The sequence below is a fragment of the Bos mutus genome, chromosome 13 (assembly GCF_027580195.1).
Source record: "Bos mutus isolate GX-2022 chromosome 13, NWIPB_WYAK_1.1, whole genome shotgun sequence".
NCBI lineage: Eukaryota > Metazoa > Chordata > Mammalia > Artiodactyla > Bovidae > Bos > Bos mutus.
In genome coordinates, this window is record NC_091629.1 from 39,760,046 (window position 1) to 39,786,163 (window position 26,118).

At 50.8% G+C, this 26,118-nt stretch overlaps 1 protein-coding gene across 1 annotated transcript in view; it reads right to left on the reverse strand.

Annotated features, from left to right (window-relative positions):
- CDH4 (cadherin 4) overlaps nt 1–26,118 on the reverse strand; it is a 479,129-nt gene that overhangs the window by 97,306 nt on the left and 355,705 nt on the right. Inside the window, 1 exon segment of the mRNA XM_070381465.1 lies at nt 10,925–11,098. Within this exon segment, the coding sequence (XP_070237566.1) occupies nt 10,925–11,098 (174 nt within the window).

A 26,118-nucleotide genomic window follows, 5' to 3' on the forward strand; every position in this document is an offset into this window, starting at 1 on the left:
GACGCTGCTCAGTTGTCTGCTTAGGTTTGCTTTTAACAAACAGACACTGAGGCTCCGTGGCTTTTCTTGTTCTTAACGCCTCCTTCTTTGGGAAATGAAATCAGCTTCTTGACTTAATAAGCCTTTACAGCTCAAGAAGCCCCAAAGCCCAAATCAAGCTGGTAACTCAATGGCCAAGCAGACTGGGAGGCTGAACACCTAAGTGTAGGTGCAAATGCCTTTTTGGACTTGGGTTTGATTAAGTGAGGGCCAGTGCTGAGGCTGTTCCTGATAGTCGAGATGGAGAGGGCCCTGTGCTGAGGGCCGTGGTGGCCTGAGACCCAGCCGCTCTTGGACGGGACTGTAGCCAGAAGTAAACAAAGCTCAGAGCAGTCTGGCTGCAAGTCCAGCCGTCAACACAGCCTGTCTCTGGGGTGTCATTTTTAAGAATAACTTTGGAGATGTAGGCTTGACTGCTCCAGCATCACGGGGGCGGCTGAAACCGCAGCACCGTCTGCCGCTGTCTTCTGTAGGTTAGAGGCGGCCTGAGCTCCCTCCCCAGACACTCTCTGTTCTGACTGGCTTTGCTTGTGAGCTGGCATCTCTGTGCTCTTGTTCCAGGGAGGGGAAGTCAGATCCTCAGCTGGGAGCCTTGTGGACACAGATTGCACCGCTCCCCACCCCCGCCGAGCCCCCGACCTGATTCTGTACAATTTGGAGGAAAAGAGTCTTCAAAATAAAGTGTCTGTGGTTTGGAAGTGATTAACAGGAGACACTAAGTATCAGAAACAAACCTGTGTCTCCGGCAGGACGGTGGTAACTCTGGGGGTTTCTTGTTGTCGTCCCAGGATGGCAGGGGCCTGTGGGCTTCTCCCCCTAGGCTCCAGGGGACACCTGGACGACCCCTGGACACCAGCAGTGGTGTCCTCTGCCATCTGCTCCCTCCTGAGCTTGGAGGCATCTCAGAAAACAAAGACTGCATGGTGCGTCCTCCCTCCTCAGTGCCTGCAGGGACCCCCGTCCGTGACCACCCCGGGGTCATGTGTCCTTCTGGTGGTCGCCCTGCAACTGCTGCTCCCATCACGTGCACACTGAGGGTCAGAAGCTCCAGGGCCCCCTGGCCACGGATGGACAGAGTGACTAAAGGGAGCCCCTTATTCCCCGGGGATCATTAGCACCGTATTGGGTCATCCTGATGGGCAAGCCCCTTGTGACCTGGCCCTGGCACTCCCTGCCTCATCACCCTCACCCTCTCTCTGCCCATCCCCATACAGCCACTCTGACCTCCTGGCTCTTCCTTCAAGACTGAGCTTTTATACTTGATGTTCCCTCTGTCTAGAATGCTCTTCCCCTTGGTATCACCCTGGTTCATCTGCCCCTGTATTTGCGCTCATACCAGGGAAGGCTCTTTGGGCTGCCTGGTTTGATGGGAACACCCTCGCACCCCACATCTCCTGGTCCCCAATACATAATCAGCAGTTTGCTTCCTCCTCTCCCTGAACAGTAGACTCTGGGTGGCTGGGCTCTTTCTCATCGTGTCTTTGAGTGTCCTCTGTGCCCGGAACAGCAGAGGGGATGCTCAGTGTACATGTCCAGGCTTAACCTTCACCGTGACCTGTCATCATTTCATACAAAAAAGGAGGCCACACCGCAGAATGAAGGGCACCCCTTCCAGGAAAGGACGGCTGACAGCCCTTCCCTGAGGTACCCTCAAGTCTCTACATGCTCAAGCTTATCTGCAGGGCACCCACCCTGCAGCAGCCCCCTGACCCCACTCATCAGTGTGGGAATGAGGGTCAGAAGTCAGTTTCCCTGGTAATGTCCACATAGTCCTGGAGGTGACTTAGGAGTAAAAGAACAATGAACTGGTCCTGCCCACAAGGATTGGTGGGGGGATAGTGTGTGTGTGGGGAGAAGCAGGCTTCACCCACATAGCCACCTCTTCCCTCAATTACTGGCCACTGCTCCCCAAGTTCTGGAGTCTTCTGAGCTCTGATGAGCCCCGCCTGTGCTCTTCCTTGGTGTCCACAGTGAGCCCTAACCATACATGTAGGTCGTGTCCATACTTGTGGACATCTGGTCTGTGGACACGAGGCCTGGGGGCTGTAGCAGAATCCTGGCTCGTGGGAAACGGTCGGGGAGAGGAAGGCCCTGGGAGCTGACCATTCTCAGCAGGTGCTCAGAGTCCACGTCCTAAACCCCATCCACCCAGGGTGATCCAGAGATTCTACGACTAAATTACATTTCTGAATATTAAATTAATGGTGGAAACCTAAAATATTAATATATTCTAATTGAATATTCTCCAATAAATTATCTGAGCATTTACAGAAATTTGATTTTACTTTCATTTCTTAAGGAACTTTCAGCTGCATAAATATAGCCATTAAAGCAATTCAAGAAAGGGATCATTCTCTACTCAGATGAGGGAGCCGTAAACACAAAGGGACTTGCACGTGTCTTCTGCACGATTGATTAAATCACAGAACCCACGGTGCAGAGGCATTCAACGACGCTTTCTTCAGGTCCCTCTGGCTTTTGTGAGGGTAATGCATGCTCCCCTCAAGTAATTACAGGGAGGCCTGGAGGCTGCCTCGAAAGAGCCCCGAAGGCACGCTTGGTGGGGGCTGTGCTTTCAGAACTGACTTGGGGGCTGACAGTGCTGACCCTCCCCACCAGGGCTGGGCAGACGGTGGACCCTGCATTGCAGGTGCTGGGCACTCTTGCTGCCCCGCCTCACCAGGAAAGGAGTCCTGCTATTTCTCTGAAACTGTTACTCCCAATACTTGAACACGTTCTCGTGGAGGGTGGAGGTGTGTCTCCTGGTGTGGACAAGCAGATGCCCAGTGGATCCTCTTCTTCAATCATTTCAACTCCTTTAATTCCAGCTCCTTCTGCTCCAGCTCCTTCCATTTCAGCGACCCTTGAAACAGTGGAAAATGTGGTGGAGGCAGAGGTGACACTTCTGCAATCTCTTCAGATCTACTTGCAAAGGAAATTCAGACACGAGCAAAATCCCGGAGCAACCCTGCTCTGTTTCTTCCCAGAGGCTGAGAAAATCTACTTCCTCTTCACTCACCCGTACGCATTTCTGGCTTTGATGAATAGGTCAGAAAGACCCACTACAGAGGTTAGGAATTGGAGCATCTGAAGGCTCTGCCTCTTAGAAAGCAGCCACCTCTGCCCAGAACCTGCTCCTAGGTGACTCCTTGAAAGGGAGGTACACTGAGCTTTCGGAGGGCAACATCCACCTGGCAGAGGGTCCTGTGCACTCGGAGGTGGGTCTTGTGCACCTGCAGAAGTTGCATAGCCACAGGGGCAAGTTCCAGTTACACTGCTGTGTGCGTCAGACAATCACCCTGACAAGCAAGGCTGAGTCTAGAGCTCGGGCCACATTAGTTGTCTTTCTAGCAGGTCCTATTGTTGTCATATTTGTTATAACTATAGAAATTATAAACCCACAATATACTGCTATATGTTTGCTTTAAATAGTCAGCTGCCTGTTTAAATAAGAGGAAAAATAGTCTTTTATGTCAACCCACACATTTATTTTTTCCTGTGTTCTCCATATCTTCCTGTAGATCTGAATTTCCAACAGGTGTCATTTCTTTTCAGCCTAAAGGACATCATTTACTGCTTAATGTGGGCTCGCTGGTAAGGAGTTCCTTAAGTTTGTTTATCAGAAAGGCCTTTATTTAACCTTTAATTTTGAGGGATATGTTTTTTCTGGATATAGGATTCTTGGTTGACAGTTTATTTTCATTGAGCAATTTGAAAACATCATTGCCCAGAGACCTCCATCACTCCTACAGAGAATCCAGCCCTTGCTCTCATTGTGGTCCTTGTTGTGCTTCATTCTTCCTCTTTTTCAACAATTTTTCTCTCTAGTTTTAGAATTTCAGCAGTTTGACAATAATTAAGGTATGGCTTTGTTTGTTTTTATCCTACTCAAGATTCACTGAACTTATCAGATCTGTAAGTTTGTCTCTCTACCAAATTTGGGGAAATTTCAGGCATTTTTCTTATCTTATCACCTCTCTCCTCTTTCTCTGGGATTCCAGTTACACACATTAGGCCACTTGATCTTATCCTATCAAAACTCTGTGCATTTCAATCCTCTCTCTCCTGCCATTCTTCAGGTTGAATAATTTTTACTGATTGATGCACTGACCTTTCTTCTGCCCTCTACAATCTACTTTGTAAGCCCATCCAGTAAGTTTTTCATTAGAGACACCACGCTCTCCAGTTTTACCATTTCCATTTGGTTGTAGTTTTGGAGTTTCCATTTTTCTGTTGTGATTCTCAATGTGTTCATTCATTCTGACCATATTTTCCTTTAAGTCCTTGAAGTATATTTGTGAGAGATATTTTAAAGGCCCTGTTGCTAATTCCAATATCTGGGTTAGATTCTATGAGCAGTTTTTGCCTAATTTTCGGTCACGTTTTCCTTTATTGGCATGTCTAGTACTTTTTGTTTGTATTCTGGTCATTGTAATCATTGTAGATGATACACTGTAGAGAAGCTGGCTCTGCTGTCTTTTTCTAAAGGGTGTTGACTTGGCTGGACTGAAATTTAAATCTGTTTACCTTGCCTGGTGAGTCTCTTCTTGATTCTTTCAATCATCTAGCTGTTGCTTTTCTCTGGATTCTCTGGAATCTTCTGTGTGCATGTACATTTCAAGGGGCAGCTGAGGAACTGGACAGAATTTATGAGTATTTCTGGGAGTCTCCACCTCTGGCTACATATTTTACAGGATTTATCCCCTCACATTCCAGCTGCTTTGTCAGCTCTAAATCCCATCTTCCAACTCCTCTGGCCAGAAAGACTGGTTTTCTGGGTGAGCTCTAGCTACATTTTGATGCAAGGACAGATTGGGGGTGCTCTTAAAGACACACAAACACAGGTCACACTCAGTTCTGTTTTCTTTTCAAGGGTGGAGTCCCCAGCAGTTTCTGCCTACTATTGATCATTCTCAAGCAACTTCAAATAGTTTTTAGCAAAAACATTTCCCCAAAGTTTACAACTGTTATTTGAGGAGTATTCATCTGATATACACTACTCCTGCACTCCAGAAACAGAACTTCCAGTTTCATTATTTCCAAGTATTGTTTATCTAACCCAACAATCTCCATAATGATCATGAAAAGCGGACTACTAGATCTGTGCACAATAGTTGAATCATTCATTCACTCAGTAAAACTTAATGACATCTGTTCTGCCCCCGTTGTTGTGTTTGACAGGTGAACTATCTCTCAAGGACCTCTGTGTTTACTGGGGAGACAGACTGATAATTACCGAAAAAAAAAACAGTGTCAAAAACTCTGCCACATACGCAGACAATGGGGGAGGGCCACATATGCAGACAATGGGGGAGGGCCTGTGTTAAACCTGAGATGTGGAGCATTCTCAGAGAACAGAGGAAGTAGGCAGGTTGGGGTGGCTAAAACACAGGGAAAACACAGGACTCCAGGAAACGAAGGATGTGATCAGAAATGGAAGCTGCGCGTGGCCCAGCAGGGTGGGAGTCTGGGCACAGTCAGATCACGGGGTCCCATAGGATGTGCTTGGCGGTTAGGTTTTCTCCCGGTGACAACAGGGAAATGATGGGAGGGGGACAAGACATGCACACTGTGCTTTGAGAGCTAACCTGCCTTCCACAAGAAGGTGCATAATACCACATCCATCATTCATGAATGGATGGATGCCTTCCGAGTACCAGGTTCTGAGGTAGGCTCAGTGACAATTACATTGCTAGACCACCCAGCAAATGTTTTGTAGGATAACACAGAATGCATACATGTATAGGATAACACATGTATTCATACATCTGATGAACATTTATGGAGAGTCTATCCTGGGCAGATCTGGGGTTATCTTCCATTTCCCTGTCACACATTTCATGATGCAGACCCAAGACCAGGGCACTTTTCATCCCACAACTAGCTCCTGAGCCCTTGTTCCCCAATCCCAGGTCATCCTCTGTTTATATAAAGGTCTGTAAACATTTGTGGGTGGACCTGAGGCTGTGTGGTCCACATGCACAAAATGGGAACTGAACTGTCAAGAACATGTGAGAAAACCTTTGACTTCAGTTGGCTGAAGCTCATTTGGGTTATCTGATGTCAAGGGGCTGGTTTTTATGACATTTCCCAAGCCACCTGCAGCCCAGTTCTTGCTCTCCCTACTCTAGGTGAGTCTCTGGCTCATCTTTTCCACGTGGCCATCTTCCACACAGAGCAATTACGTAAGGACTTCCTTCTGGAGCCTTCTATTCAGAGCTTCCTCTCCAGGCCGGCTCTCAGGCAAGGGCTCTGAGGATGGGTTTGGATGACTCGTTGTCTATTAAAATGCCAACTTCCAAAATTAAAGAACTTGTCTCCCAAGAGCATTGCCTGCCTCCTCGTCATCTTGAGCCGACTCCTACGGTTGCCCTGGACAACCTCTCAAGTTAACCAGTTCTGAATTTTTATTAGACTCAGCTAAGAATGTGTCCTCTTTCTAAAAGTTTGATTTTACCCTCATTCTGAATCTTGCCAGAAGTCAAACCTAACATACACGCTAGAAAAGTGAGTGTCTTTTCAAAACCCTCCTCTAATCTACATGTGAAGGGGTCCTAACCGAGGTAGTAAAGGGACCAAACTCCGGATGACAAGTGGGAAATGGATGCCTGCTGCTTCTTGAGGCCACAAAAGGGCTGTGTATTTTCTCTCTTCTGACTCTCTAGCCTGCACAGTGCCTGGCACCCATAGGTGGCCCCAAACCGTTCCATCCGGAGCCCAGACAGAGCTGGAATTCAGGAGCAGGAAGGTCGCCTGTTACCCTTTGCCAGGGGGCCCCCTCCTGCATTTTCCATGATCCTGGATAATGAAGAGCCTCTGTGCAGCTTCCTAGGGGGTTGGCTTAATGGCTGTGAACTGCTTCCTCCTTCCTTCTGAGAGGAAGCACAGCCTGGATCTTCCGAGTGGGATCTCCATGAAGTGGCTGCATCTCCTCACTCACCACTTAATTTAGCTCGTGATTTAATTTGGGTGGGCACAGCCCCTGAGTTGTTCCACCCCTTGCCACGGCCATCACAGCTCCCGGCAGCCCCGCCAGCTACAGCAACCCTCTCCTGGCCCAGGACTCCCCTCTGCCTACCTATTATCTCTTCTCCCCGCCCAGCAGAAGGAAGGCTTGTGAAGAAACATGATATCCTTTCCAAGGAAAAAGCCTGTAATTAACGGAGGTTTTTTGGGAAGAACATTCTGCCTGCTCCTCTCCCTCCCACTTTTTCATTTAACATATTTTATCAGAATGAAATGCCTTAATGAGCACAGAATTGCAGCTGATCCCAGCTGCACCTCCATGGTCCGCACCCGGCTTCCCGCTCCCATCAAGCTGTATTCACGCTCACTGTGATTGGGGGCTTCTTTCAGGAGCACCTCTCCCCCCCAAAAAAACACTGACAGGAAACTCATCGATTTCCTGTAGACAGAAATGTGTCAGAAAAGAACCCCAAACCCTTGTCTGTGCTACTTAAGAGTTTAAGGAGGAAAGGGGGGAGGAGAGAGGGAGAGAGGGCAGGAAGAGGCAGACAGTGAGCACGTGAGAGTGTGGGTCTGCGTGTGAAGTGGGAACGGGTGTATGCACACCTGTGTGTGTGTGCATTTGTATGCATGAGTTTCTGGGCTGAGTTCTCATGTAATGACTTGAAATCCATTGTGTGTGTGTTAGTCACTCAGTCGTGTCTGACTCTTTGAGACCCCATGGACTGTAGCCTGCCAGACTCCTCTGTCCATGGGATTTCCTAGGCAAGAATACTGGAGTGGATTGCCATTTCTTTCTAGAGGGGATCTTCCCGATCCAGAGATTGAACCTGAGTCTCCTGCACTGCAGGTGGATTCTTTACCATCTGAGCCACCAGGAAAGCCTTTTGGAATCCATTGGGAAAACACAAATACTGTACAGAAACCATTATGGAGACTCTATTTTCCATCTGCTGAAGATTAATCTCCCCAAAAGGATCAGCTCAACTTGGATGCCTGACTCTGGTGGAAGCAGTCTGACCCCGGAGGAGCCAGGACAACAGTGCCAAGATCCCCCAGATGCCCTGTGTCTCGACCACCATGGGCACCCAGGACAGTGTTCACCACTGGCGTGGCTCCAATTGCTCACTCACACATTCATTCAACACAGGCAGTGTCTACTGTTCACAGCACTAGAGATGCAGGCAGGCCTGGCCTTCAGGAGGCCTGTCCTTAGATGAGTAAATAATGAGCATGATGTCGGAGCATACTAAGTATGGAGGACAAACAGCAGGACAGCAGGATAAAGATAGACCAGCTCAGAGAAGGGCAGTAAGTCAGGTTCGATCGCTCACCTCCGCCACCCTCTCCTCGGAGCAGAGGGACCCTTAGAGAGGAAAGGACATGCACCATTGTCATCTCAGGGAAACCTGCTGGGTCAGCGCCCAGTGCCTCGCCACACATAGCCCTCCTCCTGGGGCAGAGCTGGGCTGTGTACCCTGGTTCCTCTGCAATTTGGCCAATGGGATTCTGGCCCAACTGGTGTTTGCCATGTCCAGGCCCAACCATCCTGTGCCCCTCGCTCTGGAGCCCTGAGTGACCATCCTCAAGTGACCGTTCCAGGAGCAAGAAATAAGCATGTATTGAGTTACATTTCTGAAATTGTGGGAAAGCTTGTCATAGCATCAGCCCACCCTAAGCCACCCTCTCTTCCTGCAGTCTGCGTCAGAGCAGAGATCGACTTGGAGGTAGCCTCCCTCCAAGGGCTGCAGACACATTGGACGTCTGAGGAGCAGAGGACACACTCTCCAAACCACAGCAACGCTTCAGACTAGAAAACAGGAGAGCTTGCCCCCCAGTGACTCTGAATTGTGACTGCTGGCTTCCGGCATGTGGAATGTGCAGCTCTGCTCACCTGACGCTGGACACCTGGCCTGCTCACCAGCAAGGCCAGTCATTGGAGCTTGCATCTACAAGGACCTGAGAGGCTCTGCCTGCTGCTGCTTGCCTGCCCAATGCGCAAGCTTTGTATTAACTTGGGAGGGGGCATGTTTTCCCCCATTGGAGCATGTAGACATCACTGTGGCTTGTGAGAAGACATATCCCCATCAACATGCCCGTGGGCTGGTGGGGTGGTGAGCCCCTGCCAGTGAGGGGAAGTCAGCCCTCCCCCTGCCATCACCAGCCACAACTTCTCTGTCCCTGGGACCCTGGAAGGGGTCAGAAGGAAAGCACACCGGTGTGTTTTCCTCCATCGTCCAGCAGAGGACAGACACGGCAGGACCAACGGACCCAGCAGATCCTGGGGACCCTCACAGGATAAGGCTCTGCCCATGGAAGAGCCTTTCACAAGCCTATGTGCAGCCTGTGAGACAGAGGAGGGAATTTCCCTGTGTCAGGTGATACTAGCATTAACCTGGGAGACTGGGAGCCAGGGCAGCAGAATATTCCAGCAGTGCTTCTAACTGGCTGGCTGTAAATCTGAGATTCCAACAATTCCTCTTCAGGTTCGAGTTGGATTAACGTGCTAGAGCAGCTCACAGAATTCAGAAATGTGCAGTCACTGGCTTGTCAGTTTATTGTAAAGGCTGTGACTTGGGAACAATCAGATGGAAGAGGGGTGTGGGGTGAGGCGGGGAAGGGGCGCCCCAGATCTCCATGTGCTCACCCCCCGAGGCTCTCTGAACCCCGTCCTTTTTGGTTTTTATGGAGGCTTGCTTCATCACATCAGCATGATTGATTAAATCATGGCCATTGGTTCAACCTCCAGCCCCCTTTCCATCCTGGAGGTAGGGGTGGCAGAAGTACAGGTACCAGCCCTCTGGTCTCAGGGTTGGTTCCCCTGCTGACAAGGGTCCCCTGCTTTCCAAAAGTCCCCCTGTGCATAAACTCAGCTGTGCTAGACAGGGTTTGCTATGAATGTCTGCAGACATCTTTTTCACTCTTATCTTTTAGGAAACTGCATAGGCTTTAGGGGTTCTGGTGAATAACGGGGATGAACACCAAACTATATATTTCTTAAGTCACAGCATCACGCGTGGAGAAGGCAGGATGATGTTCATGACATGTCACTGTGGCTGTGATGTGTGTGTGGTGGGGTGTCTGACCTGGGGTCCCTGCAAAGTTTGCAGCTTCATCTCTGCATATTAAACACCACCCTCCCTTTTTGCATCAAACAGAATAGGAAACAAAACAGACAAATCAGGCCAAGAAATGAAGATAACACCTTAATAACAGAGTGGGGCAAGGCACTCTCCATGGATGGCATTATCTACTGGAATTCTCACTACCATTTTATCAAATTATTGCTCATATTGGGTTGCAATTTTCATTCAAAGGGAAGAAGAAAATGCTAGTTGATGGCCTTGATTATTGAAACATGAATTTGTGAAATGAGTCTTTCCCTCCTTCAGGAAAAGCAACCTCATGGTGGCTGTCAGGAGCAGATGACACCGAGGGAAAAGACACAGAACTGCCCCCTGGCACCCCAGGCTCATTCTCAGGCTCTCTGATTTCACCAAGGTCACTGTTAGCACAGAGAAGCCATCATTCTCCATTTAGCATCTTAGTCATAATGGGGAAGAAGTGTGGACAAACAGATCAAAGGAAGATGTCAGAGGTCAAGGGCCACGACCTAAGTTCCTGTCCCATCTCTTCCCAAGCACCAGAGTTGTCACTTGACAGTGACCGGAGAGAGAGGACCCAAAGCGAGCAGGCCTGTCCACCCTGGAGGATGCGACCGCCCTTCTGATTTTTTTCTGTTCTGTGCAATACTGATCTTGTTACTGAAAAGGCGAAATCTTGATCTTCTCAGACACCCAGTGCAGAGCCATCCCAGGCTCCAGGAATATGCCTATCAGGCTCAATTCTTGACATCCTGGGAGAAGAAGCCTAGACTAAAGCTGAGAGCAGCCCCCTCGGCAGGAGGCTCTCCACTCACCCTCACCAGCTGCTGCGGGAAGGGCCCGCGCGAGTTCTCTGGCACGTTGATGGGTGGGATGACCCAGTCCCGTTTCTGCCTTCTCAGCCCGTTGGAGCTCTGGCGCTGTGGCCATGGCAGCAACGTGTCTTTCGGAGGCTGGACGGGGTCCGGGACTGTGTTCTTCTTTCCTTTCTGCAGAAAGGGAGAAAAGAGGCAGAGGAGCCTGGTTAGGTTTTGCAGAGGAAAAGGCATCACTTAGAATCTGTGTGTGTGTGTGTGTGTGTTAATCACTAAGTTGTGTTAGACTCTTTGCAAACCCATGGACTATAGGTTGTTAGGCTCCTCTGTCCGTAGGAGTCTCCAGGCAAGAATACTGGAGTGGGTTGCCATTTCCTTCTCCAGGGGATCTTTCTGACCCGGGGATTGAACTCTGGTCTCCTGTATTGCAGCCTGATTCTTTACCATCTGAGCCACCAGGGAAACCCCTGGAATCTAGATCCAGGAAAAGACAGGATGGTGTTGGGAAAGGTGTGTGTGTAGGGGTATATGCTAGGGGGAACATTTCTAGCAAACCTCTCGTCTGTACAAAGAAATGGACTACAGATTGAGTGGGGGTAAAGAAAATACAGCTGACTATTTAACAAGTAGATCAGGGCTTTTAAAGAGGAAAACAATGGAAAAAAATGACAAAGGAAAGTACTCATATATTTTAATTTAACACCCTTATTTATGGATGAATTTACAACAAATATGACCAGAGTTAATAACCTCACTATATAAAGAGTTCCTATAAATCAATAACAATGGAACTTTATTATAACAGGAAAAAGACCACAAATAGATAATTACAGCAAAATAAATACAAAGGATTGATAAACTCATGAAAAATGTTCACATCTTCCAGTTATCAAACCAAACAAAAGTGGTGTATCTTCCTCACCCATCACAGTGACGGAGTATATAAAGTGAGCCCTCTGCACTGAGGTGTATGCTCTGAGTCAGCAGGGCTGATGATTGAGGGTGTGGGATTTGGTGTCACACAGACCCTCGTCCAAAGATTTGTGGACATAGGGAAGGCCCTCAATCTCTCTAAGCTTCAGCTGCTTCTTTTAAAAAGTAGGGGTGGTATAACAGTACTGAATTCAGAGAGTTGCTATGGAAATTAGACTGGTAAGAGCCCATGCCTGATGGGAACCAGTGGGTCTGGATGTTGGCTGTTCTGAAGTCATGGACCTCGTCACTGCTGGGACCAGCATTTGGCCAGTGACTTTCAAGGGCCTCAGAAAAGATCCGTGCTCTTGACCCCATAACTCCAGAGCCAAAACCTGTCCCAGTGAAACTGTGTGGACAAAACCCTACAAATAAAGACGTTCATTGTAGTTGTCTTTATGATAATAGTGTGTATATATAAAAGAGTAAAAATATCAGGAAAAAATTCTGGAATTCGGATAGTAGTAAATAGTAGTTAAATGCATTGCACTGCGTTCATATTTTGGGATATTACATGTCATGAGAAGTTACTCTTTGAATACACGAAGAAATTCCATACGATAATAGTAAATGAAGAGACGGTGCCAAAGTTACAGGCGATATGAGTCCCATGATTTTTTCAAGGGTAGAGAAAAGGCTGGAAGGAAACACACAGAAATGTGCACTCTGGTCTTCTCTAGTCACCAGTGAGTTTTATTTTACTTTCTTTCTTTTACCTTTCTGTATTTCAGGATGTTCTAATGTGCATGGAATTCTATAACCAAGAACTCCTGTGTACCCGTGGCGCCTGCACCTGTGTGGCCTCCAGGCTCACTTTCACGGCGCCCCGAGTGGCTGCCTCTGCACTTTCCACAGTTGATGTTCCTTTTACTCCAAGCCTCAGAGCCAGGAGCACACGGGAACTCATGGTACGGAGACAGACCTTAGACCAGGATAGCCCAAGCCTGGCTGGAGGCACCTGGCCCTACATGGCCCTTCTCCAGTCATGGCATCGTCTCCACCCTCAGCTGAGCTCTGGACCCAGTGAGAACCCACTGCTCTTGGTATTGTCTGCTGTGGACAGAGAGCCTGCTTCACTCCCTTTTGCAAAAAAGTTGCATAGAAATGTTAGACGCACACAGACAAAACTAACTGATTTAACAACAACAACAAAAAACAACAACTTGTATCCTTCCCCAAACCTAATGTTGATTTTTCTGTTGTTTAGTGCCTCAGTCGTGTCCGTCTCTCTGCGACCCCGGTGAACTGCAGCACACCAGGCTTCCCTGCCCTTCACCATCTCCTGGCGTTTGCTCAAACTCATGTCCATCCAGTCCCTCATCCTCTGTCGTCCCCTTCTCCTCGGGCCCCTCAATCTTTCCCAGCATCAGGACCTTTTCCAATGAGTTGGCTCTTCGCATCATGTGGCCAAAGGATTCATACTTAAGCTTCAGCATCAATCCTTCCAATGAATATTCAGGGTTGATTTCCTTCAGGATTGACTGATTTGCTCTCCTTGCTGTCCAAGGGACTCTGAAGAGTCTTTTCCAGCACCACAGCTCGAAGGCATTAATTTCTCGGTGTTCAGCCTTTTTTATTGTCCAGCTCTCACATCCATACACAACTACTGGAAAACCATAGCTTTGACTGTACAGACCTTTGTAGGCAAAACCTAATGCTACATCAGCGGAAAAACCTATCTAGGCTAACCGTATTCCACTGAGACCCCCTCTGGGACTTTCCCTACCAGGGCCCAGCTGTCTTCCGTGTTGAATTCCTGTACTTAAGAGTCTGCGGCAGTTAAAAACCAAAAGGTTCCCTAGGTTGCGTCCCGCCTTCATCAGAAGGATCTGTGCTAGGTGTGTGCATCCCGAGGCCTTGATTTCTCAGGAAGCCTGACATCCTCCCAGCCTTGTGACCAACCCTGCGTCTCTCATGATGATGGTGGGGTTGTCTCTAGGCTCCTTGATGAGCATCACAGAACAGCTTTCAGGTTGGTCCAACGTGCAGAACAGCCTGCACGTTGCCCCTTCCCCGGCAGCCAGAAAGTGAAAGCGTTAGTGGTTCAGTTGTGTCCGACTCATTTTGACCCGGTGGACTGTAACCCACCAGGCTTCTCTGTCCATAGGATTTCCCAGGCAAGAATATTGCAGTGGGTTGCTATGCCCTCCTCATGGGAATCTTCTTGAGCCAGGGATTAAACCCAGGTCTTCTGCATTGCAGGCAGGTTCTTTATCGTCTGAGCCACTAGGGAAGTCCCTGGCAGCCAGGATGCAGATGACTGCTCTCCATGTGCCCTGGGCACTTCATGGGCACTGAACGTTCTGCACCGTCTCTGCCTGCATCCTTCCTCCCTTCAAGGCCACAGGAAGGTCATCCCTTCTCTACCAGGGGACCCAGAGAGGCCAAGTCACTTCTGAAGTCCTCTTAGCTCATTAGGCAGAGGCAGGATCTGAGTGCCGGGGGTCAGGCCTCAAGGTTGGAGCATCTGGCTGCATGCCACCCTCACTTCTGGGGTCTCTTTGTGAGGTCACATCCCCTCTAGGAGTCCTCATGTCAGCATGCAGTGGGTTGGTTAGACAGGGACATTCCCATCTAAGAGGCCCAAAGACATTGGTTTATCTCTGAGTTCCCTGCAGGTCAGCTTGCAGGTTAGAAATGCAAAGTGTGAGATCCCAGCCCGGACTCATGCCCTCTGGAGTGATGCCTGTGGTTGTGTGTTTACAGAGCCCTCCAGGGGACCAGGGGGCTGTCACTCTCCACAGACGCAAGACCTCACCCCTCAGGAAATGAGGGTCACCTGTCCCAGCAACTGCCTCAGGAGATGGGAGCATGACAGTGTTTGTTCTGAGCTTGTCGGCATGAGGGCAGCAGCTGGAATCAGCCAGATTCACCTCACACCACGGTGAGGGTTTGTGGGCCGGGGTCCCAGCCACAGGCACAACCTCTGGGAGGTGAGGACTGGACATCTGGGCTCCCCCCACATCTCCCTGTGCACGGTGCCGAGAACACAGGTCTACCTGGGCACCTGCTAAGGCTCACGTGAGCCTCTGAATCTCAGACTCAGGATCTGAAAGGTTTTCATTGAGCTGTTCTATTCTCCTTTAAAAAACCTGCCTCATCCTCCTTTGCTGAGGCTGCGCCTCCATGGCGTTAATTTCCCTAGTGTTGTTTAAATAAATTGCACATATTTGCTACTATTTTAAAGCTGTGAGACAAATGTAATAACAAAATCTGGAGAAGATCGATGCCAGACCTGAGCTAGCTTCGCCGGGACAGGAAGACACACCCGCTCCTCTGGGGGAGGGACGCCGATGCCAACATGGACGAGCCATTGCCCACGGGCGAGTGCTCACTTCTGGACCTGCAATAACCTTGGGCCGCTCAGATCATGGCTTGCAAACCCAGATGCACAATCACACAGATGGGAAATTACACTGTGGCCTCTCTGGAGAGCATCTCTGAGCGGATAACAGGCATTTCCCCATGCGCCAAGGTCACCAGTGCTTCTGAGCCATGATGGTGGATGTCAGGTGAGACATGAATGTGGCCTCTGTGCTCCCGTTACTAAAAACCACACATATGCGTGTTCATGTCCAGGCCTATATAGGCACATGCATGTATGGACACGGACACGTATGTATATGTGTACATGTGTACATATGTGTGTGCTCTGTGTGTCTCTCTCTCTGTATATAAGGTGTCACAACTTTCTCAGAACCAACAGCCCGGCCCTGACCTGGTGACCAAGCCCATATCACTGGTTCCTTACAGACACTTCAGCTTAAGTCAGAGGCCTTATAACTGGTAGGGGGAGGTTCCTGACTGCTGGGCTGGCCTTGGATTCGGCCACACTTGCTCTGCAGGTCTGCAGAACAGCGAGCACTGAGGAAATCTCCTGGTGGTCTGGTTGGACCGTCGATCCAGCCCACCTGCCTGCGGAGATGGTGTGCAGCGGACGGTGGGGGAGGGGGTGGCATTCGAATCCTGACGCGGTTCCCCTGAATTCTATACATCACCCCCTGCACCTCTGTCCTGTGAGTCTGGGTGGAGTCTGCTGGCTCTGGGGACCCTTAGAGCCCTGACCTAGGATGGGGTGGCAGGTGGGCTTCTACAGGGACATCTGGAGGGGCTAGGGCTGTCCTGCCCGCAGGTATGGCCTTTCCCCAAGAGGGCAGGTGAGGGTGGGGACCATGGCTCCCAGGCATAGACAACGCAGAGACTGGACGCTCTTTTGTGAAGCCCTGAGTCTGCCTGCTCCTTAAACGGCTCTTATTTACAAAGCGTCTCTCCTTTGAGATGGCCTCTCCCACTGAGCCTTAATCGATCGGGCTCAGCACTGGATTCTTCTGCTGAGGAGGCTCTGAAACGGTGAGCTGCCCAGAGGAGTTTCCCCAGGGCCGGTGGGGGGTGGGCGGGTGTCCTTGCACCAGGCCTGGGCCCTGAGTGAGTCTTTTACTTCCCCTGGGCCTCTGTTTCCCTCTCCAGGGGCCAGATGAGCTCTAGGGGCAGCTGGGCTATGGGCCAGAGGTGGGGAGTGTCTGCCTCAGGTCACAATCTGGGGAGGTTAGGTGGTCTCACTCCCGAACGATACAGGTGAACTACAGGGTCGCATCCTCAATAGACACACACTCTGTAAAGAAAACATCCAGTGCCTGTGTGGCTGCTTGGGCTGGTCCCCCTGGAGAGGTGTGAATCCCGCTCTGCCTGTGGCTCTTGGGGGTCTGGGGTGCCCAGGACAGGGTCTAAGATCCTTCCAGGTCACCTTGTCTCTGGGCTCAGTGCTTTTCTCTTGGCAGGGTTTCTGGACCAATCTCAGGTGTAGCATCCTCTGTCCAGGAATAAAGGGATGCACCCTCACACTCAGGAACACACTTCAGTGAACTCAGGAGAGAAAGGGATGCAGGAGGACAAGGACTGTCCTCCTTTCTCAAGGGAAGGCCATGGCCCCAAGTCCACAGACAAGCTGCACGATGCCCCCCACCAAAATCATCACTTTCTACCCTCTCCCTGCACTAAGCCCAAACCTGGAGCCCAGCAGTGACCCTTGTGCCCATCTCCCCGAGGTGGCTTTCTCCCCAGCTCCTCACCGGGCACACCGTCTCATTTTCTTAAGTTCCTGCAGCCCTTCGTCTGCCCAGCTCTGCTCTCCTTTCAACGAGGTTGTCCTCTGAGTCTGATTATGAGCGTAATTGAGAGCGACTCCCCGGTGAGGTCTTCAGGGACTTGCCGACACCAGGAAGAAGCTGGGTCATTTCCCTCCCATCATCGTTCACAAGTGAAAGATGAATAATGCAAAACTATCCTGGGGCAGGTTTTAAATTATCGCTTCTTTTTTCCTTTCTTTTTTTCCAAAAAGGAAAAAAAATGAGAGAGAGGAAAGTATCAGGGAAGGACGATAGTCATACACTTCTCCTCCGATCTATATGCAAAAACTTATAATTGGTTATATGTTCCTGTTATCCAACCACTCACTAGTAGGAACACAGAACTATGACGAGCCAAGTATAAGCAAATAGGTGACTCATAGAACACTCAGAAGTGAGCAGGGAATACAAACAACCCAGGCTCTGTCTCCAATGTAGAATCTCCTTCTTGGCCGTTCTGGATTGAGGATGGTTAGCAGTGGGTAAGTGGAGAATATTCACCTTTCCCAGTGATGGGAGTGAAGGTGAGGGTCCCACCATGAGCCAGTCTGGGTCCTGGGGCCCTTGGCTGTGACTGGAGCAGGTGGACAGGGAGCAGGGCCCGGGACACAAGCCCTGGTCATCACATGTGGGTGCCTGGCCCTTCAGCAAAGTGCAGTGAGCTCCACTGTCCTCCAGAGAAGATGGCTCCCCAGAGGCCTCTGCCCTCAGGGGACGACGCGGATCTGGAGGTGGCTTAAAAACTCCCAGACCACGGTGTGTTTCTTAAGAGCGCCCAGTCACCCCGCCCTTCAAGGACGGGGTCACAGATGAAGCCTGATGCCCCCACAGCCATTGCACGAAGTTGTTGGGTCCCAGGCTGCTCTGCCTCAGTGCCATAAATTTCCCCCACTAAAAGTTATTTATTTATTTTTGGCTGTGCTGGGTTTTCGTTGCTATGCGGGCTTTTCTCTAGATGTGGCAGGTGGTGGGGGGGGTACTCTCCAGTTGCGGTGCACGAGTTTCTCATTGCAGTGACTTCTCTTCTTGGGGAGTATGGGCTCTAGGGTGCATGCCAGCTTCAGTAGTTGGGGCACATGGGCTCAGTAGTTGTGGCTCCCTGGCTCTAGAGCACAGGCTCAGTAGTTACAGCACATGGGCTTAGTTGCTCCGTGGCATGTGGGATCTTCATGGACCTGTGTCTTCTGCATTGGTAGGTGGATTCTTTACCACTGGGCTATTAGCGAAGCCCTCCCCCCACTTTTGAGAGAATAGCATAAGCACAAGTCCACCCGATTCAACAAAGGCTAAATTTATTAGAAAATGTTCAAGCTAGCTCCCTGTGGGACCTGTCCACCAGGCAGGTAACCCTGATGTCCACAAGGACGCTTCTTAATCAAGGGGCGCAGGGTGGGCTCCCTCCCCCCAGAGGTGATAGTGGGCTCTCACCACCCTGGGCAGCTCCTCCTGGGGAAGGTGCCCCACACATTCCACCACCTTAATGGGCAGTGCAACCCCGGACCCTTAATGCCGAGAGATAAGGCTTCTGTGAGGCTGGAGCCTGTGGCTGCAATTTGCATAAGCAGATAATGGAGGGATGATGCAGGCAACAGGGAATCCTGTTCTTTAACCTGCTAGTCTTCTCTGCTCTCTGGTCTCTAGGCTGGCCATGTGCCTGGGAGCCATGTGCCAGCACCTCTCTGGGTGGTGGATGCACAGCTGAGGGTCAGAGGTCTGGGACCAGGACCTGCACTGAATTTCCTGGGAGATGCGGGGAGAGGAAGTCCTCAGGTGGAAGGCCCTGGGAGCCCTGATTAGGCTGGAGGTGCTTCTTTTTCATCACAGAAGTCAACCTGTGCCCGTGAGTCTCACTCTACTACCATCCCTGGGTATCTCCCTTTCCTTTAACCAGCGTCCAGCCCTGCTTGCTGCTGCACCTTCCTACGTCGAGTGACCACGATAGCTTGCAGTCTCATCGGACCCTCTCGGTGGCCCTGATATTGGGGAAGGGGGTGGCCCATCCCAGCAGAAACATGACCGATGTAGGGCTTGGTGCTCCCAAGTTACAGAATTTGTGGGTCTGTGCTCAGAATGAGACATGAGGGGATGACACGCTCTGTCTGCGTGTGGACTCACACTGTGTGTGATGGAACATAGGTGCATGAGATTCACCCTCAAGAATCAGTGTTATTTATGGCTCTCTCCTTGGTCTCTGATTCACCAGCCTTCCTGTTTTCATTGCTTCCTTACAGCTTTGGGTTAAACATGCTTCAAATAAGGAAACAGCGTCCTACCCATCCCAACTCCCCCAAATGTCAGGTCTAGTACTGATTTTCACTGAGGATAATTAGATTTCATGAGAAAAAAAGAGAGGCACCAAAATCTATAAGATAGTTCATTCCTCTACCTCCGACTTCCCTTTCAATATACATTTGAAAAATGGTACATTTTGTTTGCCTGCAAGCATGTATATTTAAAATATTTAACTAGGGTTCTGTCTGCAGCCTTCTGGCTGGTTTCCATGGCAGCTAAGGACCGACAGAATAAAATGGTATTTAACAAACACAAAATAAAACAACAGAAAGATAGCTCCCTTCTTTAACAAATAGAGCATGGGAGCCATTCTAAACAAACATTTGCATGAGTTTGGTTCTGAAAAGGCGCTTAGTGGAATTTTTTTTACATCCACAACACAATGGGGAAGACCAGCGCCCGATCCTTGCCCCCCCTCCCCTCAAAGCAACTATGGTATTTCTTACTTCCCATCTCTTCTAAGAAGGGGAGACTGTTTTGAGAATTCCCATAAAAGTCATGCAAAGAAAGGTCTCCTGCACGAAACAACATGATTATTTCTTTGTGTATCCATATTTGGAAGGAAAGTCTGAAGCTAACACTTCTGTACTCGCTGCCTGGTGTGCGGGGAATGTGGGGGTGGGGTGGAGTGGGGGATGGGATGGACTCCCCAACCCCCGGCCTCGTTTACTTGTACCCACAACAACCCAGGAAGGGATGGGCTGACACGGTCGTCACTCATACCTGGGCAGAGGTCCGAGGACTGGCCAGGTTCATACAGCTGTGACGGCGGCTAGGGTCTGAACTCGGCCTCCCTGCTCCTCACTCACAAGGTGAAGCCCTGACACGGAGGGTGGATGTTGCCGTGCTGTGCGGTTCTGACACCACTGCTGCTGTTTCCTAAGGGTCAGGGTCAGGAACTGTGGGGGTGGGCGCATCCCTGGGGAACCACTGAGCCCTGGTTCTTCAGGCAACTTGTTTCCATCACCATCATCCTCAGGGAAGCTTTGTGTTCTCAAGTAGTTTGAAAACCTCATTTCTCCTAACAGACGCTCAAAGCACACCCCTTGCCCTCTGCAGCCTCGTGTCCCCCGCAAAATGAAGACACAAGATAACGTGTCTCCCAGGGCCTGAGAAGTTCCCCCTGATCCCACCTGGCTCTAAACCAGGCTCTCTGCACTGCCAACCTGGGAAGCAGGGCGTGCTCTGGGGGGCATCCTGTGTACTTGTAGGGTGCTCGGGTCCACACGACGCCAGGAGCACCCCCACCCTCTGTGACAACCCAAACTCCAGGCTTCTTCTCCGAGCGCCCCACTTGGGGACTTGCTCTAGAGAATTAGGACAATTATGTTTTGCCAGCAACAACGTAAATGAAATTACTCTTTAGTTTACAGAAAGAAGTACAATTACAGTAAGAGAAGATAAATAAATTAAATTAGCAAGTTAAGCCAAAATGTATGACTTTTTCCTGGAGTTGCAAGCGGTGGAACTGGTTGGGATCACTCACATTGGTGTCAATTAGTGAGAAAAACGGTCAGTTTCGTCAGCGTGGATGATTCTGGAAGGCTTTGGTCGGGATGAGCATTGTGTGGGTGGTGAGGGAGGGTCTCGTCTCTTCCTGTTTGTACCTGCAGCTTGGCTCCTGCACAGCTGCAGGAGAGGTGATGAAGGATGCCGGGGCGTGTCCTGCAGAAGTGACGGGTGTCCCCTCATGGGAACAAGGAGGCAGAGTGGTGGACTTGGCTGGGTGGGGATGGCTTCCGCCCTCTGAGGCTTTTGTATTTTCGGGAAAAAGAGAAGCTGAGAGGGGGAGGTGCTAGGATCCAGGTGGTGGGTACTGGTGGTGGGACCTCCTGGAGCAGGGAACGGACAGTGGCCAGCCAGAGCACAGTGGTGAGACACGATGGTCCCCATGGGGTGGGAGAGGCAGCCGGGCCAGCCCCTGGGGGCCTTCATCCCGCTTAGTAAACCAGCCCTGACCAGCGCCCACTCCTTGCCTCTCTCGCAGCAGAGACACAGCAGGAAGCAGGCCGGGCATGGTGCTGGCCAAGCCAAGGTTGCTGCAGAAAAAGCCTCACCCTCCCACCCTTGCTCTCAGGCCCCCTGGAACGCCGACACATCTTAGAATAGACACAAATTCCTCACCAAGGGCCACCTGACCTGGGCTCTGCCTAAGGGTGCTCCCCTAGCCTGAGGGTGCTCCCATCTCTACCTGCTTCTCCTATCTCCGGTCTCGACTCAGATGTCGCACTCCTGGCTCCCTGGACAGACCAGCAGCCTCTGCCTTCTACCGGCCCAGCCCTGGGCCATCCCCTACTCCCAAGAAAGGCCAGGGAAAGTGACCAATGATTGTCATTTCTCCCTGGGCCTGGACCCCGGGCACCTCTCCTCTGCAAAATGAAGACCCTGGCACTCGTTCAAGGGCGTCAGCAGCCTGAAATGTGGTCCGAGTTGGCCCTTCTCCACCGTGTCACTCCTGCTCACCCTGGGGAAGCCGGGAGCGCTCCCCCTGCAGCTTCCAGGGGTTAGAACTCACTCCTGCCTCTGCACTTGCAGAGTTAACAGCTGTGGATTTCTGGGGAGCACTGTGCACCCACTGAGGTCTAACACTGATCACCCATCGTTGGCGGGGCCACTCGGCTGTGGTCACCATGGATTTCCTTTCTGGCAGTCTATGTGGGTCTGTGACATGGACACTCGGTTCTCCCAGGCAGTCAAGCCTGTGCCTGAAGCACCGAGCTCACCATCATGCATTAACGTGGCTGCCAGCCCCTGGCGAACAGGCACGTGGACAGCAGTCTGCTCACTCGCCGGCCGTACTGTCCTGTATTGGCCACACCGGGAGTCACTGCTTCTGTCACGTGGGGGCCACCTTTTGGAAAAGCATAGAAGGACCGTCTTGCTACTTTCTGAAGGTGCGTGCACACTCTGCTTCCAGGGCTCCACCTGATGGCCTTCACGCGCTTTCCCAAGGTGGCACTGTGTCAGCTCCACTGGCCCCCTTTGGTTAAAACTCCCAAGTGGGCAGCGTAGGGTTAAGGCATGGGTGCTGGTCCTCTGGCGCTCATGAAGGGCTGCTCGGGGGCCAGCCTTTCCTTGGGGGCCTCATTGCCGGGGGCGGGGTGTGTCTCAGAAACTGCTTCTCAGCCAGGTCCTCTCCATTCCGTGTCCTGTCACAGATCTGGGTGTCTGTGATACAGATGGGCTCCTTTTACTCACAGAGGCAGACCGTGGGGGTGGGGCTTTAACACCTGTGGTCTTGGCAAGATGTCCTCGCTGGGACTGGAGACCCGAGCAGCGGCGAGAAGAGGACTGGAAGCTCTGAACTCTCATCCAGTTTCAGGAGGCTACACGGATGGTGTGTGTCTCCACCCCTGGGGTCGGGTCTCCACCTCAGCTGGAAGGCACTGGCGACATCCCCAGTGACTGACTGTCCTGGGCTCACCACAGACAGGGGCTTCCACGGCAGACACTCATGTCATGGTTCTGGAGGCCAGAGGCCAAGACCAGGTGTGGGAAGGGCAGTCCCTCCGCAGGGCCGAGTGAGAGGCTCACCCCAGGCCCCTCTCCTGGAGCCTGGTGGTTGGCAGTATCCTTGTTTTGCAGAAAGGTCACCTCCATCCTTGTCTTCATCTTCACACAGGTTCTGCCCAGGACTGTGCTGTCATGCTGTGCTTAGTCACTCAGTCGCGTCTGACTCTGCGACCCTATGGACTGTATCCTGCCAGGCTTCTCTGTCCATGGGATTCTGCAGGCAAGAATACTGGAGTGGGTTTCCATTTCTTCCTCCAGGGGATCTTCCTGACCCAAGGATCGAACTTGCATCTCCTGCATTGGCAGGCAGATTCTTTACTGCTGCACCACAGGGGAAGCACCAAGGACTGTGTCTGTGTTCAAATTTCCTCTTTAATAAGTTCACCAGTCCTGTAGGATTAGGGTCCCTCTGCCCCGAGGACCTCACTGGAACTAACTACGTCTGACAACCTGGTCCCATTCTGAGGAACTGTGGGCTAGGACTTCCACACAGAAACGCTGGGGGCACAGTTCAGCCCAACACTTGGGGAGGTGGAAATCCCAGGGAAAGATGGCGCTTTGGCATCTGGGCCTGGGCACGGGATAACGTGCGACTGAGTTTATCTTTCATAGATGCTGACACACTCTACAATCTAATATTAGTTTCATAAACAACAGTTTCCTCTTTTGCAAAGTATACCCACAGGTCCCATTGACACTTTCAAGTGCTGCACAGCCAGCCAGATGACGAGGGTGCGAGAACTTGATCTCAGTATCGACTGTGAGGCCGAACATCGCTCCAATTCCTTGGGGGCGATGCAGCTCTCCCGTGGGAAATATGTGACCTCATTTGCATTTTCTAATTGAATTGCTATCAGCTTTCCTGCAAGACTGCACACAAAAACCTTCTTCCAGATTCCAGCCCTGCTGGTATTACCCACAAAAAGACCGCCTTTAAATGGTTGCTAAGAAGGGAGAGGAAAGGGAGAGGTTGCCAGGAGTTTATGGTTCACCTGACCGTAAAGCTGCTTTTGCTCACTCCCTGAGAGTCGCTGAAATGACGGACGAGGGAGACCGTGCTTGATGGGACCTGACACGAGAGAGCAGGGATTTACAGAACCGGGAAATTAGGGGCTCCCTTTGCGCCCTCCTCCGGGGATTCGCTTCAAGTTTCCTTTCATGAGAGTTTCTTGGGACTTTTAAGGTATGGCTCCTTTGAAGCAGACCCTTTGACTTCCCTGGTGGATCAGACCAGGGCATCTGCCTGCAATGCAGGAGACCCGGGTTTGATCCCTGAGTGAGGAAGATCCCCTGGAGAAGGACATGGGCAACTCACTCCAGTATTCTTCCCTGGAGAATTCAATGGACAGTGGAGCCTGGCAGGCTACAGTCCACGGGGTCACAAAGAGTCAGACATGACTGAGGGATTAACACTTTCCCTTTGTGTTTCTAGAACCTTCTACCAGCAGAACTCCCACTTGCGGTGTCCCCCTTGAACTCCCCACCTTTCCAAACCCAGCCAGAAAGCCCTCTGCATGCACTGAAAAGATGCTTTGAAATTGTGAAGTATAAAGGACCTGTGGGAAAGTGCTTGTAACTTCAGTAAACAAACACAGGAATGAGAACAGAATGAACACCTGGCCCAGGTCCCCCCACTCATTCCTCAAAGCCCCCCAGGCCTGCCTCCTCCTGCTTCCTCTGTGAGGTTGTACACACACTCCATGTTGTCCACGTCTGGACCACATCTGCATTTCCCGGCCCTCTATCCCTCGATGCATGTCTGTGGGATTTGCCTACCCTGTTCATTTTTGCTGCTACACAGAATTTCACTGCAGGAAGCCACCACCAGATTCTTAACCAACCTAATGCTGATGAGCCTTTGGGTTCTTTTCAGGTTCATCAGATTCTGGTGCAGAGCTCTTGGTATGAATGGGCACATACTTCCTTTGGGCTTGTACCTATGACCAGCGGCATGATGAAAAATACACACTTGGTCTCTGCTCCTCATTCCTGACACAGAGCTCTTGAAACCCTTGCAACCTCTGCAGTGATGGATTGACGGGGTACCTTATCCATGGCTCCTAAGTCCCTAGGAATTTCCTGGGTGATAGAGCATTTTTTGTTCTAATGAAGTGACTCTGGGTGGGATCCTGGAGGGGGCTGGTCACCAGAAAGTCGGAGTCATGATTAGGAACTTGGAACTGTCAGCCCCCTGCCCACTCTGTCCTCTGGGGAGGGGAGAGGGACTGAGTTGAGAAGTTGAGTTCATGGATTGTGCCTGCGGGATGAAGCCTCCATAAAAATCCCTGAACTCTTGGGTGTGGAGAACTTCTGGGTTGGTGAACACATCCATGTGGCAGGAGGGTGGTGCACCCATCACCACGGGGATAGAAGCCCTTGCATTTGCGATCCGTCTGGACCTCCCCCTATGTAGTGCTTGACCTGGACATTCCTTCATGATAAACCAGGAAGAGTAAGTGTGTGCTGCCCCCAATTCTGCGAACCTTTGTAGCAAATGATTGACCAGAGGTGTGGGCGGTGAGAACTGAGTTGGACAGGAGCAAGTAACCAGGAGGAGACTCATCACTTGTGACCCACATGTGACAGGAAGTAGGCTTGTGGACTGAGCCCTGAGCCTCACGGTCTGTGCTGACTCTGGGCTGCGAGGGTCAGAATTGAATTAAATTAGAGAACACCCAGTTGGTGTCCATGGAAAGTCAGAGGATTGGCTGGGGTAGAAAACCTACAGCTTTGGTGTCAGAGGTGTGAGAAGAGGAACAGTTCTTCTCAACTAGGCCAAGGTATATTCAAATTTAAATGGAAAAGCTGATTGCTATTGGAGAGGCTGTACCTTAATGCATCCTCACCAAGCACATGGGAGTGCCACTTCTGCACGTTCTCACCAATGTGAGAACTGGTACTGCCAGTCTTTCAAAGGCTAGTCATTCTGGTAGGTTTTTGGCTTTTATCTGCATTGCTCTGCTGAGGTTGACATGTCTTCACACTGGCCCACCACCAGGCGGGTGGGTCTTTCACGGACAGCTTGTTGTTTTTAATTTTTCTCCTATCAGGTTATCTGTCTTTACATAGTGATTTGAAGCTCTCTCTATATTCAGGTGGATAAGGAAATGGCAACCCACTCCAGTATTCTTGCCTGGAAACCCTACGAACAGAGGAGCCTGGTGGGCTACAGTCTACAGGGTCAGAAAGACTTGGACACGACCGAGCTTGCACACTCATCTATATTCAGGACGTGCCTCTTTGTCAATCACTGAAAGTGAAAGTGAAGTCGTTCAGTCGTGTCCGACTCTT